General features: G+C 41.9%; 4 protein-coding genes across 4 annotated transcripts in view; 1 reads left to right on the top strand and 3 right to left on the bottom strand.

The window, feature by feature from the left end:
• cracdlb (cracd like b) overlaps window positions 1-493 on the bottom strand; it is a 10,995-nt gene extending 10,502 nt beyond the window's left edge. Inside the window, exon 1 of the mRNA XM_083681183.1 lies at window positions 453-493. The gene's annotated coding sequence lies outside the window, so the exon portion shown is untranslated. The remainder of the gene's footprint in view (window positions 1-452) is intronic.
• A 5,994-nt stretch (window positions 494-6,487) lies between these two features.
• On the bottom strand, window positions 6,488-9,449 carry LOC310812559 (diacylglycerol O-acyltransferase 2-like; the record flags this gene model as incomplete). The annotated part of the gene is made up of 8 exons (XM_083681182.1): window positions 6,488-6,642; window positions 7,063-7,265; window positions 7,563-7,737; window positions 7,970-8,174; window positions 8,412-8,482; window positions 8,604-8,711; window positions 8,872-9,000; window positions 9,443-9,449. 8 exons carry the CDS (start codon window positions 9,447-9,449, stop codon window positions 6,488-6,490), a joined length of 1,053 nt encoding a protein of 350 aa, XP_083537308.1.
• A 3,739-nt stretch (window positions 9,450-13,188) lies between these two features.
• Window positions 13,189-17,862, top strand: LOC310812042 (microtubule-associated protein 6 homolog; the record flags this gene model as incomplete). Its single annotated transcript, XM_083680439.1, has 3 exons — window positions 13,189-13,925; window positions 15,220-15,445; window positions 17,656-17,862. 3 exons carry the CDS (start codon window positions 13,189-13,191, stop codon window positions 17,860-17,862), a joined length of 1,170 nt encoding a protein of 389 aa, XP_083536565.1.
• Window positions 17,863-21,009: 3,147 nt separating this feature from the next.
• On the bottom strand, window positions 21,010-25,092 carry LOC310812617 (uncharacterized protein). The gene is made up of 6 exons (XM_083681245.1): window positions 24,140-25,092; window positions 23,707-23,964; window positions 23,438-23,550; window positions 23,114-23,330; window positions 22,819-22,956; window positions 21,010-22,349 (listed from the first exon to the last, which is right to left on the bottom strand). Exons 1-6 carry the CDS (start codon window positions 24,981-24,983, stop codon window positions 22,120-22,122), a joined length of 1,800 nt encoding a protein of 599 aa, XP_083537371.1. The 5' UTR covers window positions 24,984-25,092; the 3' UTR covers window positions 21,010-22,119.
• Between the last annotated feature and the right edge of the window lie 2,303 nt (window positions 25,093-27,395).

Below are 27,395 nucleotides of genomic sequence, written 5' to 3'. Positions count from 1 at the left end.
AGTTTGGTCTTTTACACATGCACTTACTTGCTTTCATGTTTACTAGCATGTGTGTATGTCACTCAATATGTGTATATGTGAGTCTTATTGGGGTTTGTAAGTGTCTTGTGTCTGTGTATGAAATACGGCTGATGAATAACGTCTCTCTACAACTGTATGACACAACGCTACTAATACTCTTTGACACTGACATACATGAGCTAAAAAGATAACAATGCCTATTGTTCAGCACACAATCGGGACTTTTTTCAGCACAAGATCTTAAGGAATTTACTGTCGAGCTCAAAGGTAAGTGGACAAGAAACAGTTGAAATACCACTGAAGGTTTAAAGTGCATAGGAAATCCACACTTTACAAGAGCATGTTACAAACTAAACTATCGGTAGTACAGGTGATTTCTCCCTAGAAGGCCAGTTTAGAGTCAAGTTCATGTTCTGGCTAAATTCTCTTACCCAGTCACTTGAGAGCTGCCGCTTCCCCTGCTCTCTCTCTTTCTCTCTCCGCTTCCCCTGCTCTCTCTCTTTCTCTCTCGGTTCTCTCAGTCCCTCCGAGGGGAGGATGTGCCCTTCCACACACATGCGCACACGCACGCACACACCCACACCACACACACACACACACACACACACACACACACACACACACACACACACACACACACACACACACACACAGCCACCTGACATCACCACCATCTGCAAATGAAGGGAACAAGGGAATATGTGCCCTAAAGAAGTTTATAGGAGAGAGAGAGAGAGAGAGAGAGAGGGTGGTTTATAGTGGACAGTGGAAGATTTGTATGGGGTTGTGAAAGGGAGTAGTTGAGGTTTTGTTGTGGGGAGGGAGCTTGTAGGAAATATCTGTCTGAGAGAGACCATTTTACCAGGGCATGGTCCTCTAGATTTAGTCACAATTTGACATGCACCCATCCGTGTGCGTGTGTGCGTGCCTGCGTGTGCGTGTGTGTGTGTTCTATGCCGGAGTGTTTCAAAATATAGTTGGTCAAGTGTACCCTGAATTCATCAGGAGTTAATAATTCCAGGGAATAAGTCACTTTTGTCAAGCTCTGTGGTCACAAATGACAACATGTGTACAGGTTTTCCTAGAAAATTGTAGGAATTTGACACATGCACACCCCTCCTGAGACAACACACACACACACCACACCGCCAAGGGGGGACAGAGGCAGCCATATTCGGCACCGCTGGAGCAGTTAGGGGTTAAGTGCCTCAAGGGCACAGATATGACACTAGTGTGTAAAATACAGCGAAATTAGTGAGAGGTAAACAAGCAAGCAATCATTACGATGGCTTAGCGGCCATGAAATGGGAGCAACACGAAAACATCTCTGTTCGTCTCCTACCATTTTTACATCTGCACATCAAATATGCCCACTATTGTCAAGGTGGGGATCGATCTAGGGGATACGTGAAATAAATCTGTGATTTACCTTCCCAAACAGTCCTGTTGAATAGCTGACTGCAGTCTCAGTACCAAAAATAAATGCACGCACCCTATCCAACAGAATAATAATATCACAACGTCTAATATGTAAGGGATAATGTTAATAGAATATCAATTAGGATACAAAATAACCGACAGGGGGTACATGACTGTTAAAAGTTTGGGAACCACTGATATATGCCATTTAGCTGATGTTTTTATCCAAAGCGACTTACATTGCAGTGAGTGCATACATTTGTCAGTATATATGATCCTAGCAGGAACATCATCATTCGTTTGTGTGTGCACCCTCACCACCCACAACGCAACAATGTTTTGTAAGATTTGGGCTGATAATCCTAACATGAAGTCTAGGTTCCTGACACCAGTTAAGACCATTGGTAGTCACAGCTGTTATCAGTGGCCTTGTAGGGTCTGTTGTAAGCATTATGGTTAGATAGAGTACGTTCAATGTCCTGTGGATTACTGGGTAGTAGAGAGGCACGCACCTGCAGAGTGGGGTAGACAGTGCAAACATTAACCCTGCTGTCATGGTTTCCAGTCAAATGAAACCTGCTGGTGTCTGATCCATTATTAACTGTCTTTACCTGGACTCACTTCTCTGTCCATGTGTACATACTGTACAATCATATTCAGTAGAACAAACATTACCAGCAAGGTCCCATGTCAAGTATGTGGACAAGCAGCCATGTATGGAGTATGGAGTGTTTGAAGAAATTCTGCTTTTTAGTTTTCACTACAAGGGTCCTCAGGCTAATTGATGTTAGACTGCCAATGCTCTCTAGGAGGTGAATTCCAAATCAGAACATTCACAACCGTCTTTATTCATTCTATGCGTTCCCAAATGTGGCATATCTCAGAACTCGGTCCATGTCTTAGTTTTCTGCGTACACCAACTGAACTATTTCCATTCTACCCATTCCACTTCAATGTTGATTGTAACTGTCTGGAGAAAGACCCACCCGGGCCTGGTACCACAAGGGGGATTGAGCGGGCAATGCCCCCTTAGTTTTGTGCCCCAATAATTTTAATTAATCTGAAACTTTAAGATTAATCTGAAACTTCAAGATTAATCTGAAACTTCAAGATCCACTTGTTACTCCTCCTGCCTCTCATAACAATGCTAATTTAATTGTTTAAGGCTGGACACTGGACGCTAATCTGAAGTTGCCACTTGTCGGTCAGTTTGATATGAGTGTGAGCCAGCCACTAACTGAATGAAAGCCAGGTACCTGAGTTGAAGGTATTGTTTTCTTTTTTGCTATAGTTTCGCCCCCTCAGAAATTCCATGTGCTTGCTTAATTACCTGGAGTCTTGCAACTGTCTGGGACTGACCTTTGGACTGTCATCTTGGGCGTGATCTAGGAACGCCACACACCTGTCTTACTGAAAGTCACACCACACACACACACACACGCCCAAACACACTGACACACACACACACACACACACACACACACACACACACACACACACACACACACACACACACTGACACTCCTCCCCGAAGAACACACACTCCAGTTCTCCTTCCCCTTCCATGGCTTTAACTATTTTTAGGCTGAGAGAGTGGTGGCCTTGTTCTCATGGATTCACTGCTTCTTGGCCTTCCTTCATTCCTCAAAAGCATTTCATGTAAGAGGAAGGCCGGGAAGATCATCAACGACAACAGCCATCCCAGTCACACCCTGTTCTCCCTCCCTCCCTCAGAAGCATTCAGACCCGGAGCAACAGGTTCCAGAATATCTCCTACCGTCAGGCCACAGATTGTTGAACTTCTACCCTCAGCCATGAGACAGTTGACCCCCCCACCCCCCTCTGCTCAGTGACATTCTTACTTGCATGTGATGTTTTTCACATTTGTTTTGGGTTTCCCATGAGCCTTTTCAATTCACTTCTTGAACTGAGTGAATCAAAATCGAGCCCCAATTACAAACCAATTACAGTAAAAACAGTCTTTCTGTCAGTATAATACGTTGTTAAGTAGAACGTCACTGGAGACAGACTGGAGACACACAAATAAACAAACATAAGCGCTGCAACACTTATTTGGATCGTCCCCTAAAGATGATCTACATTTGCTCAAACTATCAACAAACTATCAACTGCAACTCTGTGATAATCAACAGTTTGCTAGGGTTAGGTGTTGGGTTAAGTTTAGGCTGAGGGTAAGTGTTAAGGTTAGGGCTAGGGTTAATGGATAGTTCGTTGAAATATTGTGGACAGGTAATTGAACATTTACTGAACATCAACAAATCATTTATTTGGGACTATCCAAATGAAGTTTTACACAACACTGACATAAAAATGTTGATATTTGGCTGCTATTAACATGTATGCAAACAGAACAGCATAGTTCAGTCAGGAAACTCAAACAAATGATACATGTTATTGCATGCCTTATCAGATAATACTGAACAAAAGGCTTGACTAGATGGAAGTAGTGAAGGGTAAATACGCCTCCTTGTGGCCACACTGGTGACTGGTTAAAGTGACACAATGGGTCATTTTAGCAAAGCAGTGATTTATAATATATGCCATTTAGCTGACATCCAAAGTGACTCACATTGCAGTGAGTGCATACATTTTTCAGTATATATGGTCCCAGCGGGAATCGAACCCCCATCCTAAGCATTCTTAGCACCATGCTCTACCAACTGAGCCACAGAGGACCACTTACTTGACGTCGCAATGTCCTCCCTCCCTATGTTTGGCGCTATTAGAAAACATAGCATACGAAGCACCTTGTCAGCGTGGACAGCAGGGGCAGCAACGCTCACAACTACATGCTGGACCGTTAAATACGCATTCATAAACCCTTCATAAACCTTTCACAAAGCCAACATACTGTAGATGTCTACATAGGAGTCATTTATAAGCACATTCCTAATACAGTATATATGGGGTATTATTACAGTACTTGGTATAACCATTTTGCCAACATTTATATAGCATAACATCAGCTTAGAAATGATTCATGAAGCATCTAGGTAAGGGGGTTATGAAGGCTTCATAAAGCCTTTAGGGTTAGGGTTAGTCATTCATTTAAAATGAGTTTTCAGTCTGTCTGACCTTTGACCTGTGAGGAAGTGCTGCCAGTGACAGCGTTGGTCATTGTGTCCAATGTTTCTCTGCAGCGAGAGATGAGTGGTGTGAGATCGTCTGGACACTCTGTCCTCAATGAATCACCAGGCTGTCATCCTCCGTCAGTCCAAAGCGGGTCTTGTGTTTGTCAGAGTTGCCTGAGGGACAATGTTGACTGCTTCTTAAATTGGGTGGGGGGGGACATGTTTTTTCCCCTGTCCACCCAGTCTCCTGCGCTCTTGCAAAAAATCCTAACTGTTCTGTGCTGCATTTTGGCATTGTGTTGTTGTTGTTTATAAGATGAATAGGCTATGTCAATCAGGCATTGTGTTGTTGTTGTTTATAAGATGAATAGGCTATGTCAATCAGGCATTGCGTGAGGATGACGTGTGCGTGATAATTATCGACTAACTAAGAGAATGAGGGCATTTGAAATTATGATTTGATCATACCTTTCACATTTTGGAGAGGCCTAATTTGTTCAGCCAATGGATAATCATAGGACAAAATCCATACAAACAACTTAACAGGCTTGGAAAAGTGTTCTGAGAAACTTTCCTTCCAGCACTTTGAGACAATGTTGCTAGAATGATGTCCTTGGACCATTACAGCTATTTTAACAAAGTATTCCTTTGTTTTGCCATGGTTCTGTACCGATACGCTGGCACACTCTGGGATTTGTGCAGCTGTTTAACAGTCATTCAAAAAGGACTGTTTATTTATTTATTTACAAACGATACAGTATAACAAACTATTGGGTTATATCCTATTTTGGACTATGATTAAGTGAGACAGTTGTACTATGCTCATTAGGCATTTATAATAATAATATTCTTCAAGAATCAATGGGTATATCATGAATTGAAATGACCATTCAATAGAATAAATCCCAGATTGTGCCTGAAATGTGTTCCATGCCCTCCAGTACAGTAAAGTTACTGGCCAATGTCAAATCTTTATTTGGACAAGCATATTTATCTTAGCATGAATATGAGTACATAGCTTCTGAATGTGAGTACACAGCTTCATATATGATAATATGGTGTACATCTTGACCAGCTGAACAAAGATTATTTTAGGTGAAAAGAATTAGCAGACAAGATGGCATATTTTCATTTTGCATATAGTATAGTGTCTCTACATTAACATATATACAAACAGAACAGTACAGTTCAGTCAGGAAACCCAAACAAATGATACATGTTATTGCATGCCTTATCAGACAATACTGAACAAAAGGCTTGACTTGATGGAAGTAGTGAAGGGTAAATACGCCTCCTTGTGGCCACACTGGTGACTGGTTAAAGTGACACAATGGGCCATTTTGCCAACCTTGCAACAAAGCAGTGATTTGACATTGCAGCGTCCTCCCTTCAAACGGCCCTAAAAGAGCTCATCATCATTGTACACCGTTATGATTAGAAACAAAAAACAATGGATTCGTGATACATATTCTCTATCTTTGTTAGGCACCATAATTTGAGCTAAATATGACCCCCAACCCTCCCCTCATGCAAATATGTAACAGGCATGGACATGTCTGTCTATTGCTTTTCAGTCCCACGAATTACAACTCAAGAAGGAAGACACATTCATAAACCAATCATAAAGCCAACATAGATGCCTACATAGAAGTCATTCATAACCACATTCATGCTATATTAGGGGTGTTATTACATGTCCTGGTATAACCCTTTTGCCAACCTTCATGTAGCATAACATCGGCTTATGAATCATTTACGAAGCATCTATGTAAGCCTTATAAAGGGGGTTATGAAGGCTTCATAAAGCAGTTAAAGTTGTCCGTTTAAAATGAGCTTTCAGTCTGTCTGACCTTTGACCTGTGAGGAAGTGCTGACAGTCACAGCGTTGGTCATTGTGTCCAACGTTTCTCTGCAGCGAGAGATGAGTGGTGTGAGATCGTCTGGACACTCTGTCCTCAATGAATCACCAGGCTGTCATCCTCTGTCAGTCCAAAGCGGGTCTTGTGTTTGTCAAAGAGCTGCCTGAGGGCGGCCATGTACATGTTATGGTACTGATCCACAACTTCCTGGCTGGGCTCACTTATCTTGGGGATCTCCATGGGCTCTCCAACTGAAAGGTTGAATCATTTGAAATGTGTTATGGCAGCAGGGATGTGTTGGAGGGTATACGCACAGCGTTTACACATGTTACACAACAAATAGCTTTGTTATCCCTACCACAACTACATCCCTGTATGGCAGTCACAGTGCCACTGATCTAGAGAAGATACACATTTTCCACTCGGTTGGGCGTTCTCCAGACGTACATGCCTGTCTATGGAGCTTTATTTCCACACTTTTGGAAACCCCTTAAAGCAGCATTAGCAAGCTAACAGTCTCACCTTTCCAGTGATATACAGCGCTATGCAGTTTACTGTGTTATGACTAACTGATCAGACATCTAAACATATCAAATGAAAGCAGAGATTGGGCCCGTAATTGGGCCCGCCCAGCTTAAGAAGTTAACTTACCTTGAGTAAGGTAAGCTTACCAACTGAGGTGATGGGTCGAGAAAAGGGGACTAGGCCCCAGGTGTATGGAGAGAAGAGGCCCCGCCCTTGGAACACACAGGGGGCGAAGCCCAGCACCTTCTGGAGCCTCTTCTGGATCAGTCGCCACCACGAGCCCTCTTCCAAGATCAGCTGCTTGTACACTTCATTCTCCCCAAACGAGTACACAGGGACAAGGTCAGCCCTGAAGAGGCAATGTGACATGATGACAACAATATAATAACAACATCACAACAATATCACAACACAGCACAAGGTAAAGCAGTACAAGACAACACAACACAACAGCCTTAGTTCTCGTCCCAACTCCAAATAGACGTTGTCGAAGTCTGTTCAAAGCGCCTTACTGACGCAGCGTCTAGTTTGTACGTATCAACATAGTTGGACATTTTTTTCTCAATACAGAAATACTACACAGTTGAATGTGTATATGTCCAGGGTGTGGGTTGTTAGTTGTGATGCACCATAGAGGCTCATTCACCCCTGTCGTAGTGCCAGTTTGACAAAGCCCTTGCGGTTCCTCAGGGTGATGCGATGAACTCCAGGAGTGCAGTCCAGAGACTCAGCCGCCCCTCCGACGGTGATAACCACTGCATTCCCCGTCCCATTTCGCGACAGAATGAACTCAAGAGTCTTGCGATTCACAGGACAGATCCCTGAGAGGCAAAGCATGGACCAGAACTACTTAATCATGGCTGGTATAACTTTAAATGAGAAAAAATACATGCATTGATGAAGGAAACATTTGTCATATTTGTATTTATATTTTCAATATCTACATACAAATAAATTTAATGAAAATGTTCTAAATATTGAAATATTTGAATGTTATTCATATTCATTCAATGTGCATACAGAGATGATAAGCTCAGAGACGAGTATCCTCACCTGCAGCCATCAAGTACTCTCTGACTACCGGCATGCGGAAGTTACCGGCCAGTGTGCCAATGAATGGTGTTAGTCCAGGAAACTTGGCTGAAAAGCCATTTGCCTCTGTGGCAAAGTTACAGAACGCTCCAAAACAGAAGATCCCGTGTGGGTGGTAGCCAAAGATATAGTTCCGACTGGGAAGCAAGTCGTGAGTCTTGATGAGCTGAAATAGCAATATTCTGTGAGACTCAACATCACATTAGACCAAGGATTCAGATGTAATTCTTGATTAGACTAAATGACAGATATTGACTTTAATTTCTGTCACCGCAGTTAATTTGTGATTGAAATATGAAAAAATGTTTGTCTGTTTGTTTGTGGAGACACCTACACTGACTCTGTGATTTAGAAATGTAGCTTACTGAGTATGACTGTAGAGAGGTGCAAAGTCAACACTCACATTGATAGGGAAATAGTCTCTGTAATAGTTCCACACTGCCCAGTTCCTCACCCACGAGGACCTTCGCCCAGCTAGGAGTCAACACAAACCATTCATCATCCACAAATAGCTGCTGAAAGTCTAAACATTGACCAATGACATACTCCAGTTGTACTCTCTGAGAAATGTACAGAAAGGTCCTGTTGCGCTTGCCTTGTTTGTGTGTGTTCCAGTCGTAGAAGAGCCAGGTGGCATATGAGGCTGTAGCCCACCAATAGTCAGTCCACAGCAGGTACAGCATCACCACAAAGCACGCCGGGCCTTCTCCAACACGGAGCACAGGGGACACATGGATCAGGTAAGCATTCAGACAGATTCTAATAAAACTCCAACAGCTGTATAGGCCATAAACATTTACGCCAGTTTTGACCATTTGAATTCCTCTGTCCTCTGTGATTGTTGATGGTTGATGGTCACTCACCCATGATGAGGAAGCAGAGGATGAACTGCATGACAGAGAGGACCTGGACCTGCTTCTCCAGCCGGGGGCACCGGGCCCCGCGCACCGAAGGCAGGCACTGCACGGCCGACAGGGTGACAGAGCCAATGCCTAGACAACACCAACTTTATTACCACTCAACAATAGTTGCTAGGAATTTGTCTTGCTGTTAGATGCAAAGATAAAACAAAAACTGTAGCAGTACAGTTGTTGTAAGTCGCTTTGGATAAAGGCGTCTGCTAAATGCCATAAATGTAAATGTAAATAAATGCAGTTCAATACAGATACAACAATACAAAAGGGACACAGCACAGTACAGACAATACACATAATATCCACAAATGTTCCATGAATATCAATATCAAAACCCAGTGGATGACATGAAGGAACATCACATTAGGATGTTTTTTTTTTAAATGCCATCCCTTATGATCATCAAATTGCCACTCTAGAGCCTGTTAGGTTGGCAAATGCCATCAAATGTCTCCCTGTCAAAGACAAAGAACAGGCCTCATGGCCAATCAGGCCTATGGGAGACAGTGACAATACTCACAGTACATGATTGTGAAGAATGGGAGAAATAACTGCCCGTTCCTGTTTTGTTTCATACCTACATATCAACTATCAGTGTTGTCAGGTTTAGCCAGTCAGACCATCATTAATCAGTTACAGAGTCAAATGACACTTAATTCAGTAATCTACCCCACCCTTCCTCTGAATCAGCTCACAATGGCCTGGTTTTGGCTGGGCTTGAAAGGAAGGGGGGAAGGCTTGGTTTGTCCTGCCTTAATCTTTAGTATTGGACATTGGCATCCAAATCCACTCAAATCCTACGCACATGATGTAGCCTATAGATGCTTATAGATGCAATAGGCTAAGTATTGTACAACAAATTCAAGCACACAATCAAATTAAATTAGTTTGTTCCATCCATACACTATTTGGATTGCATTTGCAGCAGTGAACAGCAACAAAAGTGCAAAGAGGTTGAAACGTTTACAGGGGCATGGGGACACTGAAGAGAGCAGCAGAAAACCCCATAGTCCGTGCACCAAACATTTTCTCGTATTCTCCTTTCTAAAGAAAATGTTTTGTGATGATATAGTACAAAGATTGGGGGGAATTAGTGCTAAAAGTGAAGACATAAAATACTACAGAAAAGGATCTTACCTCATAGGACACCGGAGTATGCCACGAGTATTGTCTTCACAACTAAGATACAGGACATAGAAACCCAAAAATGTTAGCAGTCATTGGCAGTGATACTTTGTATCTCAACCATGACCCGCAATGACCTGACTGTTTTATGCCTCTAATGGGAGGGGCAAGAGTGTATGAGGGGTGCTGTCTGTGTGACAAAGTGTGTCTTCATCTCATCCCCCATCTCTTTACTTGTGATGGGGTGGTCTGAACCTTCTCCTTGTTTGATTATCTGCTCTGTTCTGCTCACAAGTACGTCACAAGTCCAAGGGTGTAGGAGTCAACTGGACATGAGGCTGTTTTTGGGGGGTTTAAAACAGCTTTTAAATGCTCCGGTGACTGTGTGGATATATTGAATTAACCAAAACATTTTAAGTAGCCTACTCTTTCCCTGCTAGTTTACAAAGCATTACTCACTATAAGTTGTTCACACAGCCAGAACTACCCAACGTTAGCTAGAGATAAACCTGACACTGCAGCGACAGTAACTACTAGCCAGGAGAGCTTAGTCATTTTCAGGAGAGCTTACTCTTTTTTTTTCTTCTAATATCTCAAAGTTTATTCACATTTATTCACTTTTTACTTATAATTACACTTTATTGTTGTCTACAATGACATTACCCAGTGCAGTGAGTAGGCTAATGATTCAACTAAAGCTGAGGCGGACAACAAAAAGTTGTGGGGGGGGGGGGGGTTTGTTGTTGGTTATAAGCTCAATAGGCTTTCAATCATGCATTGTGAGAGAATTATATACACATGATAATTATCGACTAACTAACAGAATGTGGGCATTTGAAGTTAAGATTTGATAATACCATTTACATAATTTGTTGAGTGGCTAAGCAATTCAGCCAATGGGTAATCTTAAAACTAAACCCATACAAACAACTTAACAGGTTTGGAAAAGTATTCTGAAAAACTTTCCTTACAGCACTTTGAGGTTGTTGTTGTTTTTTTTGTTTGTTTTTTTACATTTTTGCTCGATAAAGGAAACCTTTAACCCTGACCCCAACTCTACGATACCAAAATCGAAACAATGAAAGCACTGAAAATTAAAAAGTGATCCCCCATACTGTACTTCAGCGGTCGTCTATACGTTAAATACAAATGGGTTGAGATTCATTGACACCGTTTAAAACAATCAGAAAGTAACCGTTGTGAGCAAATCATTTTGCGCACATATTGTATGCAAAAACGTGTGTGTTATTATCGGCCCATTTGAGTAAATGTTTAGAATATGCACAAGTTTGCCCTATTGCTTGTAGCATACGACTGTATCTACTTAGATGTTGCAGGATATCCCACAGTATCTCTACATCTAATACTTTATCTTGTAAATGATTACTATTTATTTATTACTATTTATATTTATTTATTTATTATTATTTACTATTGTTTATTATTCACTGAGGCATACACACTAACACACAAAGCAAACATGTGTGGCCTTTGCATGCATCAACCTTCTCACTAAGGGACTAATCGTAGTATTTATGATGGAGGTACCGTTTTTGGGTCTTGCGTTGTCAATTTCAGTTGGAGGGAGGGTTAGTAGAGTGTTTTTATACAGAAGGTTATGCAATTTGCAATTTAACAACCCCTCTCTCGCGCTCACTTTACGTTCTGGTGTCTCCTAATTTACGCTCTGACCCAACAAAGTTAGATTTATTTAAAAAACTAAACATTTTAGCCTGTTTAATGCCATTGGTACTGGGTCGGCGTTTATCTCTCTGTGTGCGTATTCTTGATCAGCAGGAGACAGGACTTGCCACTATAATAGCTCGTCTAGTCCTAGGAGTTGGGTGCTCTGCTATCTACTTGTATGACATGTTTCAGTCATTACCATGTTTTAATAATATGTTTTTGTAGGCGGAGGGTCAATGGATTTTTTTCAAGCGTTCGGGAGGGCTATGCGAAAAAATATTTGGCTAAGAAGGGAGTCGTAAATGTTTGTATTTTATATTCCCTCCATCATAAATAACAATCAGTCCCTAAATTACATAATCTAAAATAGGCTAGTCTTCATTTCCCATAAACATTCTACACCTACATGTGTGTATTAACCACAAGTAAAGCATGTGCCTAAACACTTACATGTATGTTGCTCTCATACCATAACACTGTAATTAACCTATCAACATTCACATTTTGTTACATAGTAATTTGACAGTTGCATCGTATGGAGTTGGGCAGTTTGTGTTCTCACATCACAAAAGTATAGTCATATCACAAAGCGTTCAACTCCGTTACTTTGCAGTTACAAAGCATTTACTAATGTAATTTGTAATAATTATGTTGCTACAATGTTGCTAGTTAGAGTTACTACACAGGTAGGTCTACTTAATGTAAAGTGTACCCTTCAATGTATTGACCTCACTTTATAGTTATCTATCCAGTGACTCAGCAATAGCCTTCTTCACTGGGCCTGTACTTCATATTCATTAAAAATGAAACACTATTTTAATGGGGCAATTGGTCACACATAGAAGCTGCCCTGCACTGTACTTAGCCTATTGCAACCATAAGCATCTATAGGCTATATATCATGTGCCGATGCTGTGGTCTTCCGTATCTGTACATCATCCATGGGGCAGCAAAGGGTTAACCAAGAGGCGTCTCCTCCCTCTTTGCTGCCTAGACGGTGACGGACGCAGGTGACAGTTCACCGTACAGACCCCGGGCATCTTCCGGGGATTCTGAAACATAGCGGGGTGGGGTCGCTCTGATGCGCAACCAGCAAGCGAATCCAGACGGAGTGCAATGTGGTCCACACAGCAAATCCAATAGATTTAAACTTCAATGATATCAGCTGAGTATCAACTCGCCTAGTACTTAGAACGTTGCTGAATTTCTTTGTTACTAAATTTCTTGCATTTAAACATCCTAAGATTTCTGGAGGAAAAAAAAAACAGAGAGAGAGAGAGAGAGATAGACGCACATTTCCCTGACTGGACAGAATTTGAGTGGGCGCAGGGAGCATCATTTCCCCATATCCGATTCGTGAGTAGGACGTCCATTCAGCACTTGATAACAGGCTACAGCATCTGCTTTTAATTTAGCTTTTCCGTGCGCTGATTCTTTACATCTCCATCATTGATCATGGCTTGGCCGTGCATCACACGGGCTTGCTGCATTAACCGCTTCTGGAGTGAGTTAGACAAAGCGGACATCGCCGTGCCTTTGGTTTTCACGAAATATTCGGATGTGGCCGAGGTGCAGCACCTCCATCCTCAGCCTCAATCTAAGCAGAAGAGGACGAGCCCGATCACCATAGAAACCCAGCCTTCTCACAGTGAACAGGAGGCGGCGGCCAAGGCACCGCCCGCGACGGGTGCCGCATCAGGCAAAGATGTCTCTTGCGCGTCCGTGATGCGCCAGGACTTCAAGGCTTGGAAAGTACGCCCTGAGCCCAGCTGCAAACCCAAGAATGAGTATCACCCCTCAGCGACCCCTTTCAACAACAAAACCCAGTACCAGAAGGATTACAAGCAATGGCCCATCCCGAAAAAGGGAGACCACCCGTGGATCCCCAAACCCAGCCCCACATCCACCGGTGCACAGGACGGGAGCGTGGCGACAAAGATCGAGCATGCGACCACAGAGCAGGCCGAGAGCGGGGTGGAGAAGAGTGAAATAGAGGAAAAAGTGCAAGAGAAAGAATCCAAAGACCGGAAAAAGAAACCAGTGAAGAAAGACAAAACTGTGGAGAGGAAAGTGAGCGTCAAAATGGAAGAACAGCCACCGGCAGATGTCACTGTGGAGGGGAACGGAAGGGCAGCAGCAGATGCGCTGAACAGACAGATAAAACAGGTCGTCTCAACTGGCAGCTCCTACAGGTGAGTATCTGAGTGAGGACAGTCGCACTAGTTATTGTATTATAATGTCTGGGTTGCTTAATTAGGTCGCATAGGCCTAGGCCTACCTATATAGTATTTGAAATGTGTGTCGATTGTGTCTGTAAATTAAAATGTGCAGTCCAAAATGTATAGTAAGTCCTACTGTAGGCCACAATGAACTGATGGTCTGGTCTGTTGAGTGCACAATATTCAAGGACACATTGATTGGCTATAATTGATATGTGCAATTATGTATAGTACATGGATAATTTAAGGGATAGTTCACATTTATGTGATCAACCCAATAACCTCACTCCAGTTGTACACCAAGTCTTGGTGTGTTGACTGGAGTGAAAGTATGTGGTTGATCACAGATTGGATTTTTGAGTGAACTACCACTTTAAACCTATTGATCCACTGTTCTTTTCTTTGGAGGAAGCCCACAATCTGTCCAATCACAGACTGTTACTTATTAGCTTTATTGCTAGATTGATAGATAGTTGTGTTTTTGCAAGAGATATTTGATAGTGTATGTTCTCTCATTTCAGTCTCATGGGAGTGCATGTTCTTCCATTTCAGTCTCATGTGATCTTGACAATCAGACTGATATTGTCATAGATAACTGCTGCAGTATTGATTGTCCCCTGCTTTATTCTCCCCTATAGTATTACCAGATCAATACAGTGGTACATGTCAGGTTGAAGGCAGTAAAACGGTTCTCATTCAACCACTGTTCCTGGCCTAGCCCGCTAATCATGTCATTGCAGTCGTGTTTTAATGATGTGATCAGGTTTTAACTGTGTGCTGCATTGCAATTCAGTGTCTGTTTTGTAAACTGCCAGAGGTTTGCATCATACTGGAATATACTGTACGTGCAGTAGCCTACAAGTGTGAAATAAAACCAGTTTATATCCTAACATAGCCTTTGCAACAGGGTTTTTTCCTTCATATGTCTCGCCCTGTTTTTGGCTGCAAGGTCATCGTGGTTCTGTGTAAAATGTGTAGGTGCTTTGTACGGTAGTTGCCATCTGGATATGAAAGCATGCACAGCCCTGTACACATTGCACTTAGCTAATGGGAGGGAAGGGACTAAGGAGTCATGTCCACTCTGGGAACGCTGGGAATTCTGATGAGTCACTACGGTGCATTTTGTTTTTGGGCCGGGACCATATCAATTATGTCCGGTCACTGTACTATAATTCGATTTGGATAAGAGTGTCGTCTTCTAAATGGCATATGCTGCCGGTAATGAAGCGAGCGATGGGTTTGCTAATTCAATTAAATGTTTTTCCAGGAATGAGTTCAAGGCGTACAAGGATGTGAAACCAGTGAAGGCCATCAAGGCCCAGTCTCAGTACAAATCCCTCGTGGAGGATAAGGACAAGGCTAGTCTGGAGACCAGCTACAGCGCCAACTTCAAGGGGGAACAGGCCAAGGTGCAGCCCAACGACAACAAGCTGGTGGAGCGCAGGAGGATCCGCAGCCTGTACAATGAACCAGGCAACAAGGAGCCTAGCAAGGTGAGTCTACCTGAACACATAGCATCAACACAGAGCTCTTATAGACTGGTATGACTCTCCGGTGTGTCGGCTTGGCCCTGTTGAAGACCCCTTTTGAGGAAGCTTTTTTGGGTCCATGTACTGTAGAACACTTTCCACAGAGAGGGTTCTACTGTACATGGCACCCAAAAAGGGTTCTATGTGGCACCAGTAAGGGTTCTACTAAGGGTTCTCCTACAAGGACAAGTCAAGTAACCCATTTTGGTTCTAGGTATAACCTTTTTTTATCTAAGAGAATACTTGAGAATATTAGAGTGCTACTGTACTATACAAAAGTAATGTGTTACACACATACTAGCTGAACCTATAACACAAAGGATCAACCTAGTTTTAAAAGTTTTATTGGTTTTGATGTTCTTCATATATTTGTTTAATTAGGGGATCTCCAATGCAAAATTACTGAGATGCCAATTTGTGTTATTTTTCAAGCAATATGATAATGTTTAAATGTTGGTGCAATAATAATAGAGATCTAAATTGAGTTTGGTTTACAGCCAAATACATTTTTGTCTGTGCTACTGCTAGTTAGTAGCAATAAACTAAATAGTGAAACTTTGAGAGTTCATTTTATGAAACACAAACCTAGCCTTTTCTGTGGGCCTAATCACTGACAGCTTGTAATGTTTGTATATGTTACACAACCGGATATAAACCATCAAAAGCCCAAAATGTAATTCAATTTCGGTTCTATAGCACAGTTCTTCTTGTTAAGACAAATGATTGATCTCCGTTCTCAAACATGCATCTTTCTCAGCTGTAGGCAACACTCATATGTCTGCATGCTGTGTGTTGATGTGGCCCCTCCCTCTCTCATTTTTGTAGGACTGTTCAGAGACTGAGAGCAGCTCTATTCTAGGTCTGCTGTAGTCAGGTGTGTTGTCTATTTCTTCTGGAAGGCATGGAGGTTGACCTCAGATAATGAACTCACTCTGTAGACTGCACCGTGACCAAGACCAGGGTCAAGTTGGTTGTCCACTGGGCGGCCAGATTCAATCCTTCTGCAAAGCTATAAGGGTCTCCACTATATGGCCATGCAGCAAAGTGAAAACGTTGAGTTGAGCTCGTAGGCCAAAAAAACATCTGAATCGATCAGTAACATAAGATATACATATCTAATAATGATATTAATAGATTAATAATAATGATCTAAGTGTCAAAATAGTGAACCATCCCTTTAATTTCGAGTTTAGGCATACATTTAAGCATAGGTTTAGGAGTGAGGTGAAGACTAGGGTTAGGGATAGTATTTAAAAACATATTTCAGGAGAGAATGAGTTGTACTTGCTGCTTAGCAGCATGGCCCGATATTGTTATTATTATTCTGAGTGCAGGTCTCGCTCTAGGTCTCCAGGAATACCTGGTGAATTGATAGATGGCAGGATAAATGGGGGATGGATGGATGGATGGATAGATGAATTGAAGGAACTAGAGAGAGAGAGAGAGTAGCATAGGTCAGAGTAAACAACTAAAGGCAACTGTAATGGATGTTAACATCTTTAAGAATGTCATGTGTTATAGTGTATTTATGTGGATGTGATCATTTAAGCATAACGGAAGGATTGATAGCACCAAGACAGGTCAAAATAGCCATTTTCTAACCTTTAATCATGACCATGATAGTTTGCATGACATTTTGAATTCTTTAATTTGATAAATGTCAGCAGTGGCACTTTATACAAAGGAGGAATCCTTTGTCAGTTCTTACAGTGTAAAGAACGATTAGTTGAATATGACCAACAAAGTACCATCCTCCCAGGAATAAAGGAAAACATTGCATAAATTAAGGTAGTTGTTCATGTACTAACCCAGACTCAAGTTCGTAGTTTATTGTGCAACCAGGACATGTGTTTTCAAGCAGAAAATCAGTACTAAGCACATAAAGGTTAACTTTTATGTTCATTGCACTAACCACGCATTGCAAATATTACCAAAAACATGGTGACATTTGCCTATTTGTTTTTGTTTATTGCTAGTAACAGGAAGGTACAGTATGTATTGCATGCTCAGAATGAAGTCCAGGAAACGTACAATATCAGTGTCAGGGTGTTCACCATTTTGAAATTCATGAGCCCTATGAAATATTCATATTCAATAAAACTGTGACACTGACTGAGCACCTCTGTAGCGGAGCAGCTGACCCACAGGTTTCGGCCTCCTCTCTGCCCCTGTAGGTTGACAAGTCTGCGTCTCGATCCAAGCCAAAAAAGACACCAACGGCAACAAGCAAAATTGTGAAAAAGGCGAAAGAGAAGCAGATTGCTGGATCCCAATCAGCGAAGAAAAAATCCTCAACGAGCACCCCAGATTCCAAGCCAGAAGGAGGCATCACGAAGAAGAGCAAAGAGATCAGCAATAGACTGGCTGAGGCAAATAAGTAAAAGAAAATAACAAACAAAAAAGCATATCTCAGTACTTCTTTATTTTAGGAATTAAAAGCTGCATACAAATTAGAGGACTATCATCCATTTGGTCTATCCCTTTTTAACATTTTTTTGTTCATCTTTGTGCAAGTCTACTAGCTTTTTATCTGTTAACTATCTGTTAACTATTGTTGAGTACATCATTTCCACATCATTTTGTTGCATTTATCAGATCTCTTCATGCTGAAAAGACACTGAGCCATTCAAACACACGTACTGAATGTAAGGATATTTGGTTCTTCTTTTTTGTTAGAAATGTCCCTGATTTTATAGCAGACATCAGATGACTGAACATAGTTTTGCCTCCTATCATAATGATGATAGATTTCGTCTATGGTTCTTCTCTTTGGTCTCACAGACTACATTGAATATGTGGTCTCGGTCGATCTGAAGTCTTAATTACTGTAGCATTTCCTGGTTACAATGCCTCCGCCCTTTCGAGGGTATCCAGTTTCATCAATTCGGTTGCTAAGAAACCAGCTGAACTGTAATATACGTAATTGCTACAGCTTGCATGCAAGGCCCTATTTTTTCAGTCGTATAGTGGCATTCTAGAAGCCAACTCTCACGGTCACATTCTAGCTTGTAATTTAGGGCATTCATGACACATTCTAAGGGGCAAATCATTCCCAGAATGCTGTATGTGTAGTGATAGTCTAATGTTATACTATAACAGTCAACACAAACAAACTCTCACAACACAAGCATACAGCAGATACCACCTAGTCTAGTGGCTATTGTAGGAATTATATCAACCCAACAGCTTTGCCGTTCTGCCTTCACCAACAACAGGCATCTTCAATGTCTGAACCACAATATTCACTTTCCAGTTTTTTGATGCAGTATGAAAACTGCTGTCCGTATGATAATACACCTCTCTTTGACTATATTTCCCCCATTTTGTCCATCACTATGCTGTGATGCTATTGATGTGCAAAACATGTATAATGTTAAAAAGTAGCATACTGTATGTATGACATAGGAAATAGGAGAACTTATTGTATTTACTCAATCACCTACACTTTCAATGGACTCAGCAGTTAGGTGTAGTCGGATCAGGAGTGGGATGAGATACACGTGAAGATCAAAACAGCTTTTTTGGGCCTTCCAGCTGCCTGTATGGAACCATTGATTCCATAGCTATTCACAACAAGGGTGAGTGCTGGTCATGGGGCACCTCGCCCCGCCTTTCTATGGCTGTGCACCATGTACTATGTGACAGCGGCAGTCCTCCTTGCTCATGCGCAGCTGTATGTGTGTCTCTCCCTGTCCGTTGTACAGTATGTACCCCACCACCCTGAGGATGCTGCCCGTCTGTGTTCACTTCCAGTCAAACCTGAGTTCAAAAAGTATTCAGAAAAATTTCAAATGCTCAACTGTGTTTGGTTAAGTTTGCCTGGCGCAATGGAACAGTGCCAAACATGCAAAAAAACTCAAGCAAACACTCTAAGTACTTGAAAGTGTTTGTGCTACTTTTTCGACCAAGGTGTTTCCAGCCTGTGTGTGTTTGCGTGTGTGTGTGTTTGCGCGCGCGTGTGTGTGTGTGTGTGTGTCTGTGTGTGAGGGGGAGAGCCCTCTGGTGTTTGACCTCTGCAGCCTGTTGGCTCCTAGCCTCTGCCTGGCGCAGCTACAGCATCGGACGTGCTGAGCCACACCACCCACACCCGGTGCTATACCTCTCTCATCTATATGCTGACAGTTTGAGAACAATCTGTACTCTCAAACCGAGTGAAATGACGACAATATGATGTCATGTACTGCAGATGTGTTGTGATTGTGTGCTTGTATTCTCAGCTTGCTCTGAATGATCTGATTAAAAAAAATGATGAAGCAGAATGTCCGTGTTTGAGCCTTATTTGATCGAATTATTGATACAACATCCGCTCTCTACTGTAAGTAGAGTCTAGTGCTGACCTAAATTCATCCCTGCCGCCTCGAAACGCCAACCTGTATACAGTTCTGAACTGTGTGCAGAAAGTATGTGAGTGGGGATATGAAGGCAGTCCTGATCTCTGAGTCTCTAATCACACAACTTGCATTGTGTTACAGTGTCACAGCTTGCCAAATCTAAAACCAAAACTGCCTCTTGGCGATATAAATGTTTTATTTTAGTTGCTATTAAATATTCAGGAGAATTATGTAAGGTCCAGTGAAGATGGTTTGGCTGCTTAGTTAGTTCTCATTGGGTGGTATCACAGGAAAAAGAGCTGTAGTATATGGTGAATTACAGTTATCTATTCGTACAAGCCTGTTAATGTCAAGCTTCAATCACGCTGCATTACTATTTGTAAAATCAGGGTCACACTTCAACCTATCATTAAATGAGGGGCAGAAAAACTTGAAGAGGAAATAATTCTTCTGCACATAATGGTCCCTTAAACAGGAAGTCAACCAATAACGTTGAGCCCATAAACAAAAGGGTGCAGACAATGGCAGCTGGAAAATTGAAACAATAATTGATTGTTATCAAGCCTTTCCAATGAAGGCTTGAGCGCAGTCGGTCATTCATTTGTCTGTGATCCAGTCGTCCTGACATAAGCAACTGTTGAATAATTCAGTTGTTATAGGGCACTATGTTTGGAGAGCTGTATGAAATATTGAATGCTGGATAAGATGGCAGTGGAGCAGCCTAATGTAGTGTCCCCTCCCTCTCTGGAAAGCTTGTCTGGCAAACTGCATCCACATGCACTGAGCTTGCCGCACAGTACAAGAATAAAGGTGACGTTTATGATTGAAACATCTACATTACAGTAATGTCAGATCCACTGTAAGCCTAAGTGACTATCTACTCTTACCCATACCGTTGGTTTTGTCGCTGACATGAACAGTCAACTCTTACCTGATGTATTACAAAAAGGTGAATTCAACGAATAGAATGACTCACACATGCACACATATTAAAGCTATTTCATTGAGGAGAGACTAGAGTCAGTGCGGTGGAGACATGAAACCCATTCATACACAGTAAAGCCAATCAATTTGCTTTGAATTCTGATCTGTAACGGCAGAACACCTGCCTAGTGGAGAATAATGAGGCAAGATTGCCTCGTGGAACTTTTAATGAGGGGATTAAACGTGCTTCAGGGAGGGGGATATTCAAAGCAGTGCAACATGTACTTGTTTGATTACATTGCATTTGCACTCTCACTAGTCAAGGATTTTGTGTAATTATAAGATAGTTGAGTGGCTCGCAATCCGACTGTTGTCCACCCCGGAAACTAGCAACCTAGCCACTGTATGCGTGGAGCGTAAGTTTGCCAGTCAGTGATAGGTTTAATGTTTCGTAATATACATTTATGAAAGTAGCTGGACAACGAAGACCATGTATGTGGAAAGATAATTAAAATTGTGTCACAAATATTTTTATTCATGACTATCAGCAATTATTCACGAGGACAGAGGATCTCGTCAGACCGCCATGTGTAGCAGTCACTCCTTAAATAAAGTAGTTTTTTGCCTATTGGCGGGCTAACATGCTCCGGTCGGTAAAATACCATAAGACCGTGGACACGTTTAGCTCAAATCAATAACGGCAACGTGCAGATTAGTAAACAAGTGAATGTTCACAGCCCTCCTATTGTTTACCAGCATTGAAAATAGGCCCAGTCCTTATTTTTCCCCAGACTGCACATATAAATGGATGCCTAGTGAACCCTCTGGCTCCTCCTATCTCTGTGCTGGTACTATACTAAATTCTGAGGCAATGTCGACCTCTAGTGGTACATTACAGTACTGTTATGTCCTCCTCACATCACCAGCACTTTTCAATACTGAATGAAGCATACTGAATTACTGTGGGAAACCTGTGTCTTACAAAAACATATACAAAGGGAACCTGTAGTTAACAGTATATTTTCCGCACAATGTTAGATAAATTCAGTGGCACTATCACATTATTTGAATTAAAAGCATATATTTCAGCATGTTGATAATACAAGTATTAACACCTAAATGCAATTATGCGATGGCACTCAACATTGCTTAGTTACAAAAGGAGAATTATTGAGCCTACTATACTAGCCCTGTTTTCTTCTTTTTATTACAAACCACTGACATAGAAGACATATAGATTGATAAAGTGCACTCAAATTGTTTACAAAGTAACAGTTCAGATCACAAGTCAAACGCCAAAACGCTTACTTCATACAATACCGTCTAAGATGGAAGATAACCATTCCTGTTTTCCTGAGAGATGAGGCCTAATTGCAACCTGACCTAAACTTCCTGATAAGTATTGTAACATCCTGGTAAGTTGTCGCTCACCACCTGTCTGTTATGTTCTGGGTAATAGACGTTGTATGAGGCCCGTCTGCTGCTTGCTCTCCTGGTGGTGATAACTATTACCACCACAACAATGACCAGCACAGTGACACCCAGCAGTACTCCCAGGATGATGACCGCTATCCTCCAGCCTCTTCCTGTGTCAGTTGGCAGTGGGGAAACTCCTACAGAGCACAGATCAAAATAGTTTTTTTTCAGTGACTGTTTGGAGGATAGTAATTGGTTAGAAACAAGTCAACATCATCAACACAAATAATACAGGAATACATTAAGAAAAATCCACAACATACATGACTTTATTGAAACATCATCAGCATGTAGGCCTAATGGTGCATCTATGCAATACTGTAGGCATTATTGCAGGTTAATGACCTTGAGCTAGCGATGTAAGCACAGCCAGTTACATGGTACTTACCAATACTATTGTTAATCTGTTTTTTTTGTCAATACCAAAGGGTAAGCACAATAGTGGTAAGTACTGCGTAATTGGATGTGCTTACACGTCTGTTACAGGCTATTTAGGCTAATTACGGTTAGTTCCTCCACTGATAGTTCCTCTTGTATGGGGCCTACAGTATGTGGCCGAAATGTCTTTGTATGCAGTACACTACCAATATAAAGTTGTTTTCTTACTCTTGCAGTCAGTGCCTGGGACTGTTGGGTTTTCATCGTAGAAGTCTGCTTTACATTGACATGTGTATGATGGACCCTCTCTGATACAGTTACCATTCTGTGAGCATATGTGATCTCCTCTTTGGCAGATGTCTGCCTCTGCAATAGAGTAATAGATAAAGGTATTAAAAGGCAATAAAAACACGTCATGTGAATATGACGACCACTTGAAATGTTCAACAGCTAAAATCAAGGGATTGCATTGAGGAGATAATTGCATATACTGTAGCTGGGCGGAGTTGTTTTTGTCAAAAACCTTTGATATAAGTGCTGCTCAGATCCACTCCAAGTCCAGACATATTCAAGGCTTTGATGAAACTGTTCTGCATATCAGCTAGTGACAGCTTGACCTCCACAGCAGTCACAATATCAAAGTCAACAATCACACTTCCTCTGCGAATACGTGTCACAACCACCACCATTTCTTTTGCCCTGATAATGTCCTGATAGTTTTCTGGAAGATTATTTTCAACCTAAAAAAAAATAATATAATATCTCAATTTAACAGACTTAGATGAGGTTATACATTATGTTACTTAATATGAAAAAGTAATGACACCAATACGTAGTTAACATTTACCTCCATGATAAAGTTAGCCACAAGGTCTTTGTAAGGTTTGCTGAATTGATTTTCATAATCAGGAACAAACTCAACGCCTGGAATCCGTGTGGATGATTCATAGACCTTTGCAGCTTTTGGAATGGACAGGTAAAACAAAAATGAGAAATATCCATATAATAGAGAGAGATTTCATAAAAGGTCAAACAAATTACTTTTTCCTGTGTTGTAAAAAAGCACATGCACAGTGAATTTTGAGATACAAACCATTTAAAAAAGAATTCACATACCAGTGACTATGTCTCTTGAAATATTTTTCTTGATGATGCCGCATATATATTCAATAATCACTGTGTATTTGGTCCCAGGAATAAGGCCAGAGAAACCAGCTTTGGTGTCTGAAGTCTCATCAGACACTGAGTTTGCATCAGACACCAGGGTCACCTTGTATTGTATCTGTTGATCAAGTTCAGTACCAGTCCAACTCACACTGATAAACCTACTGGTGACATTCTCCAACCTGATGGCATTCACCAAAGCACCTGCCACTGAAAACAAATGACATCAAATTAAGTTGATTAAATCAATTTAAAAAAATGCAGTACATGAACTATAATATTTAATACATTTCAATAAAATGTAGTATTAATTCAGATTGATGATTCTACAATATGTCCAACATTTGGTAGGAAAAAAACGGTTTGTAATTGCATAGAATCTTACCACATCCTCCAGTGGGTTTGGCTGTTGTTGTCACCAAAGTGTTTGTTTGTTCTTGTGAGGTGTAAGAGGAAGTGGACATTGTTACTACGGCTGTGGTTGTCCCTACTGCTGTCATGACTGTAGCACCACTTGACAATGATGAAGTTGGTCTTTGAGTGGTGGGATTGGTTGGTGAGCCTGTAGTTTGTGAGGATGCATTGGTAATAAGGCTTACAGTTATTACAGTTGATGAGACAGTGCTTCCCCTTGAAGTCTGGCTGGGTGCTGCTTCACTTGTGATCTTTGATACATAATTGGTAGTCTTCTCTGTCACTGATGTAGATTTTGAATCATGCAATGTTGATGTAGATTCAGTCGTTTCTGGAGAAGTGGTTGTATAGACTGATGCTGTTGATAATGTTTCAATTGGTGAATTTGTTGTTGGTCTGTCAGGCATCACTGTTTGTGAAATTGTCATGGTTCCATTTTCAGACGGAGAATCTGTAGATGTCTGAGTTCCAATGCTTTCCAAAGACTTTGAGTGGGTGGTTGTGGATATATCAAGAGTCACGTTTGTTGACATACTAGATCGTAAAGAACCTGTGTAAGGCATGCTTTGCGTAGACATAGTTGCCTTTGTAGAACTAGCAGAGGTAAATGGGGTAGGAGTAGCAACTCCACTCGATGCTTGGGAAGTGGGTGTTGATGTTGAGGTTCCGTTGGCATTGACTGTTGCAGTGGATGAAATAGTACCCCCTGTTGGCAATTGGGTGGTAAGAACAGGAAACATTGTCTCTCCTACCATTGTGGCTTTTGAAATGCCATTTGTGGTGGTTTCTTGTGTCTCTGATGACCTACTTGTCATTGTCCCTGCAGTAAAAGATGGAGAGGTGAAAGATGATGTTGCACCATGTGTTGAATGTGTGGTGTCAGTATACAATGCTCCAGTTTGTGCGGATGTTGTTTCATCTGGAGGTAATGTGAGTGAAGTGATGGATGATCCTGAAGTGACAGTGTTCATGTTTACTGTTGTTGGGTACAAATACGAGGTGACAGACCCCATCGTAGACGAGGAGGTTTGTGCTGTTGTTGGATCCGATGGTGTGGTGTTTGAGGCAGTGATTTCAGTCAACAAGCTTGTAGGCTGTGAGCTTGTGGACCTATTTGTAAGTTCTGGTCCAGTGGTGGAACGCTCTGTGGTCTCAGTAAGTGAAGTTGTGTGAAATGTTTCCTTAGATAAAGATGTAGATGTCATAGAGTCCGGAGAGGCTGAGGAAGGGATTCCTGATGTTGGTGTCTGTGAGTGTAAAGAGTCTGTTGACAATGTCTGTGTAGAGGGATAGTCTGTCACCGGAGTTGCAGGTTGTTCTGAAGTTGTATTGTTGTAGGTTGTGCTTCCTGTCAACATCGTTGTTGGTTGTGAGCCTGTGGTGCTAGTTGTCTCTTGCATCTCGATAGTGGAAACCTTTGTAGTCCCAGAGTGTGGCTTTGTTGAGAAGGTTTCTCCTGACAAGGATGTAGGTGATGTTTCTGACATTGAAGTTGTTGACATGGTCATGGTAGTTGCTGCTTCAGTTTTAGATGTGTCACCTGATGTTCCAAATGTTGACGAAGACCAAGTGGAGGAAGATGATTCTGAAATGACAGTGCTCATTACTGAGGGTGAACTGTTTACTGTTGTTGGATCCAAATATGTTGTGGTGGAAGACTTAGATGTTGGAACCAGTGTAACAATGGATGTTGGGGCCGTCTCCGCTGTAGTAGTAGATGAAAGAGGGGAGTTTGTTGTTGGGGGAGGAGTTGACCATGTTGATGTTTCAGGTGAGATTGAGGAAGAGATTCCAGAAGTTGCTGTTTGTGAATGTATTGTATCTGTTGATAATGTTTGTGGAGCAGAAAGGTCGGTGGTGGATTCTAAAACATCTGTTGTTTGCCTTTCCGTGGTTGTGCTGAAGACTGATGCCACACTTGTGGACTCTGACGTGGCTCGCTCTCCTGTTGTCGTTGCCATTGATTCTGTGGTCTCCTCACTTGAATGTGCGGTATTTGTGCTCACCGTTTCAGTGAGTTTTTCTGTTGTTTTTTCATCTGATGTTGTCGAGGTCCATGACATCCCAGAGGTGACAGACCCCATCGTAGACGAGGAGGTTTGTGCTGTTGTTGGATCCGATGGTGTGGTGTTTGAGGCAGTGATTTCAGTCAACAAGCTTGTAGGTTGTGAGCTTGTGGACCTAGTTGTAACTTCTGGTCCAGTGGTGGAACGCTCTGTGGTCTCAGTAAGTGAAGTTGTGTGAAATGTTTCCTTAGATAAAGATGTAGATGTCATAGAGTCCGGAGAGGCTGAGGAAGGGATTCCTGATGTTGGTGTCTGTGAGTGTAAAGAGTCTGTTGACAATGTCTGTGTAGAGGGATAGTCTGTCACTGGAGTTGCAGGTTGTTCTGAAGTTGTATTGTTGTAGGTTGTGCTTCCTGTCAACATCGTTGTTGGTTGTGAGCCTGTGGTGCTAGTTGTCTCTTGCATCTCGATAGTGGAAACCTTTGTAGTCCCAGAGTGTGGCTTTGTTGAGAAGGTTTCTCCTGACAAGGATGTAGGTGATGTTTCTGACATTGAAGGTGTTGACATGGTCATGGTAGTTGCTGCTTCAGTTTTAGATGTGTCACCTGATGTTCCAAATGTTGACGAAGACCAAGTGGAGGAAGATGATTCTGAAATGACAGTGCTCATTACTGAGGGTGAACTGTTTACTGTTGTTGGATCCAAATATGTTGTGGTGGAAGACTTAGATGTTGGAACCAGTGTAACAATGGATGTTGGGGCCGTCTCCGCTGTAGTAGTAGATGAAAGAGGGGAGTTTGTTGTTGGGGGAGGAGTTGACCATGTTGATGTTTCAGGTGAGATTGAGGAAGAGATTCCAGAAGTTGCTGTTTGTGAATGTATTGTATCTGTTGATAATGTTTGTGGAGCAGAAAGGTCGGTGGTGGATTCTAAAACATCTGTTGTTTGCCTTTCCGTGGTTGTGCTGAAGACTGATGCCACACTTGTGGACTCTGACGTGGCTCGCTCTCCTGTTGTCGTTGCCATTGATTCTGTGGTCTCCTCACTTGAATGTGCGGTATTTGTGCTCACCGTTTCAGTGAGTTTTTCTGTTGTTTTTTCATCTGATGTTGTCGAGGTCCATGACATCCCAGAGGTGACAGACCCCATCGTAGACGAGGAGGTTTGTGCTGTTGTTGGATCCGATGGTGTGGTGTTTGAGGCAGTGATTTCAGTCAACAA

This window comes from Argentina silus (genome assembly GCF_951799395.1).
Source record: "Argentina silus genome assembly, chromosome: 11".
Taxonomy (NCBI): Eukaryota; Metazoa; Chordata; class Actinopteri; order Argentiniformes; family Argentinidae; genus Argentina; species Argentina silus.
The sequence above is the reverse complement of the archived record's forward strand: the minus strand, read 5'-3'. Positions and strand labels throughout refer to the sequence as shown.

Bases quoted from the DNA above. Each gene is read 5' to 3' on its own strand.
- LOC310812617 (XM_083681245.1), bottom strand. From the start codon at position 24,983: ATGACAAGTAGGTCATCAGAGACACAAGAAACCACCACAAATGGCATT. The intron at 23,965-24,139 runs GTAAGATTCTAT...ATTTGTTTTCAG, and splicing joins CAAACCCACTGGAGGATGTG to TGGCAGGTGCTTTGGTGAAT. The intron at 22,350-22,818 runs GTAAGAAAACAA...TGTGCTCTGTAG, and splicing joins CCCAGGCACTGACTGCAAGA to GAGTTTCCCCACTGCCAACT.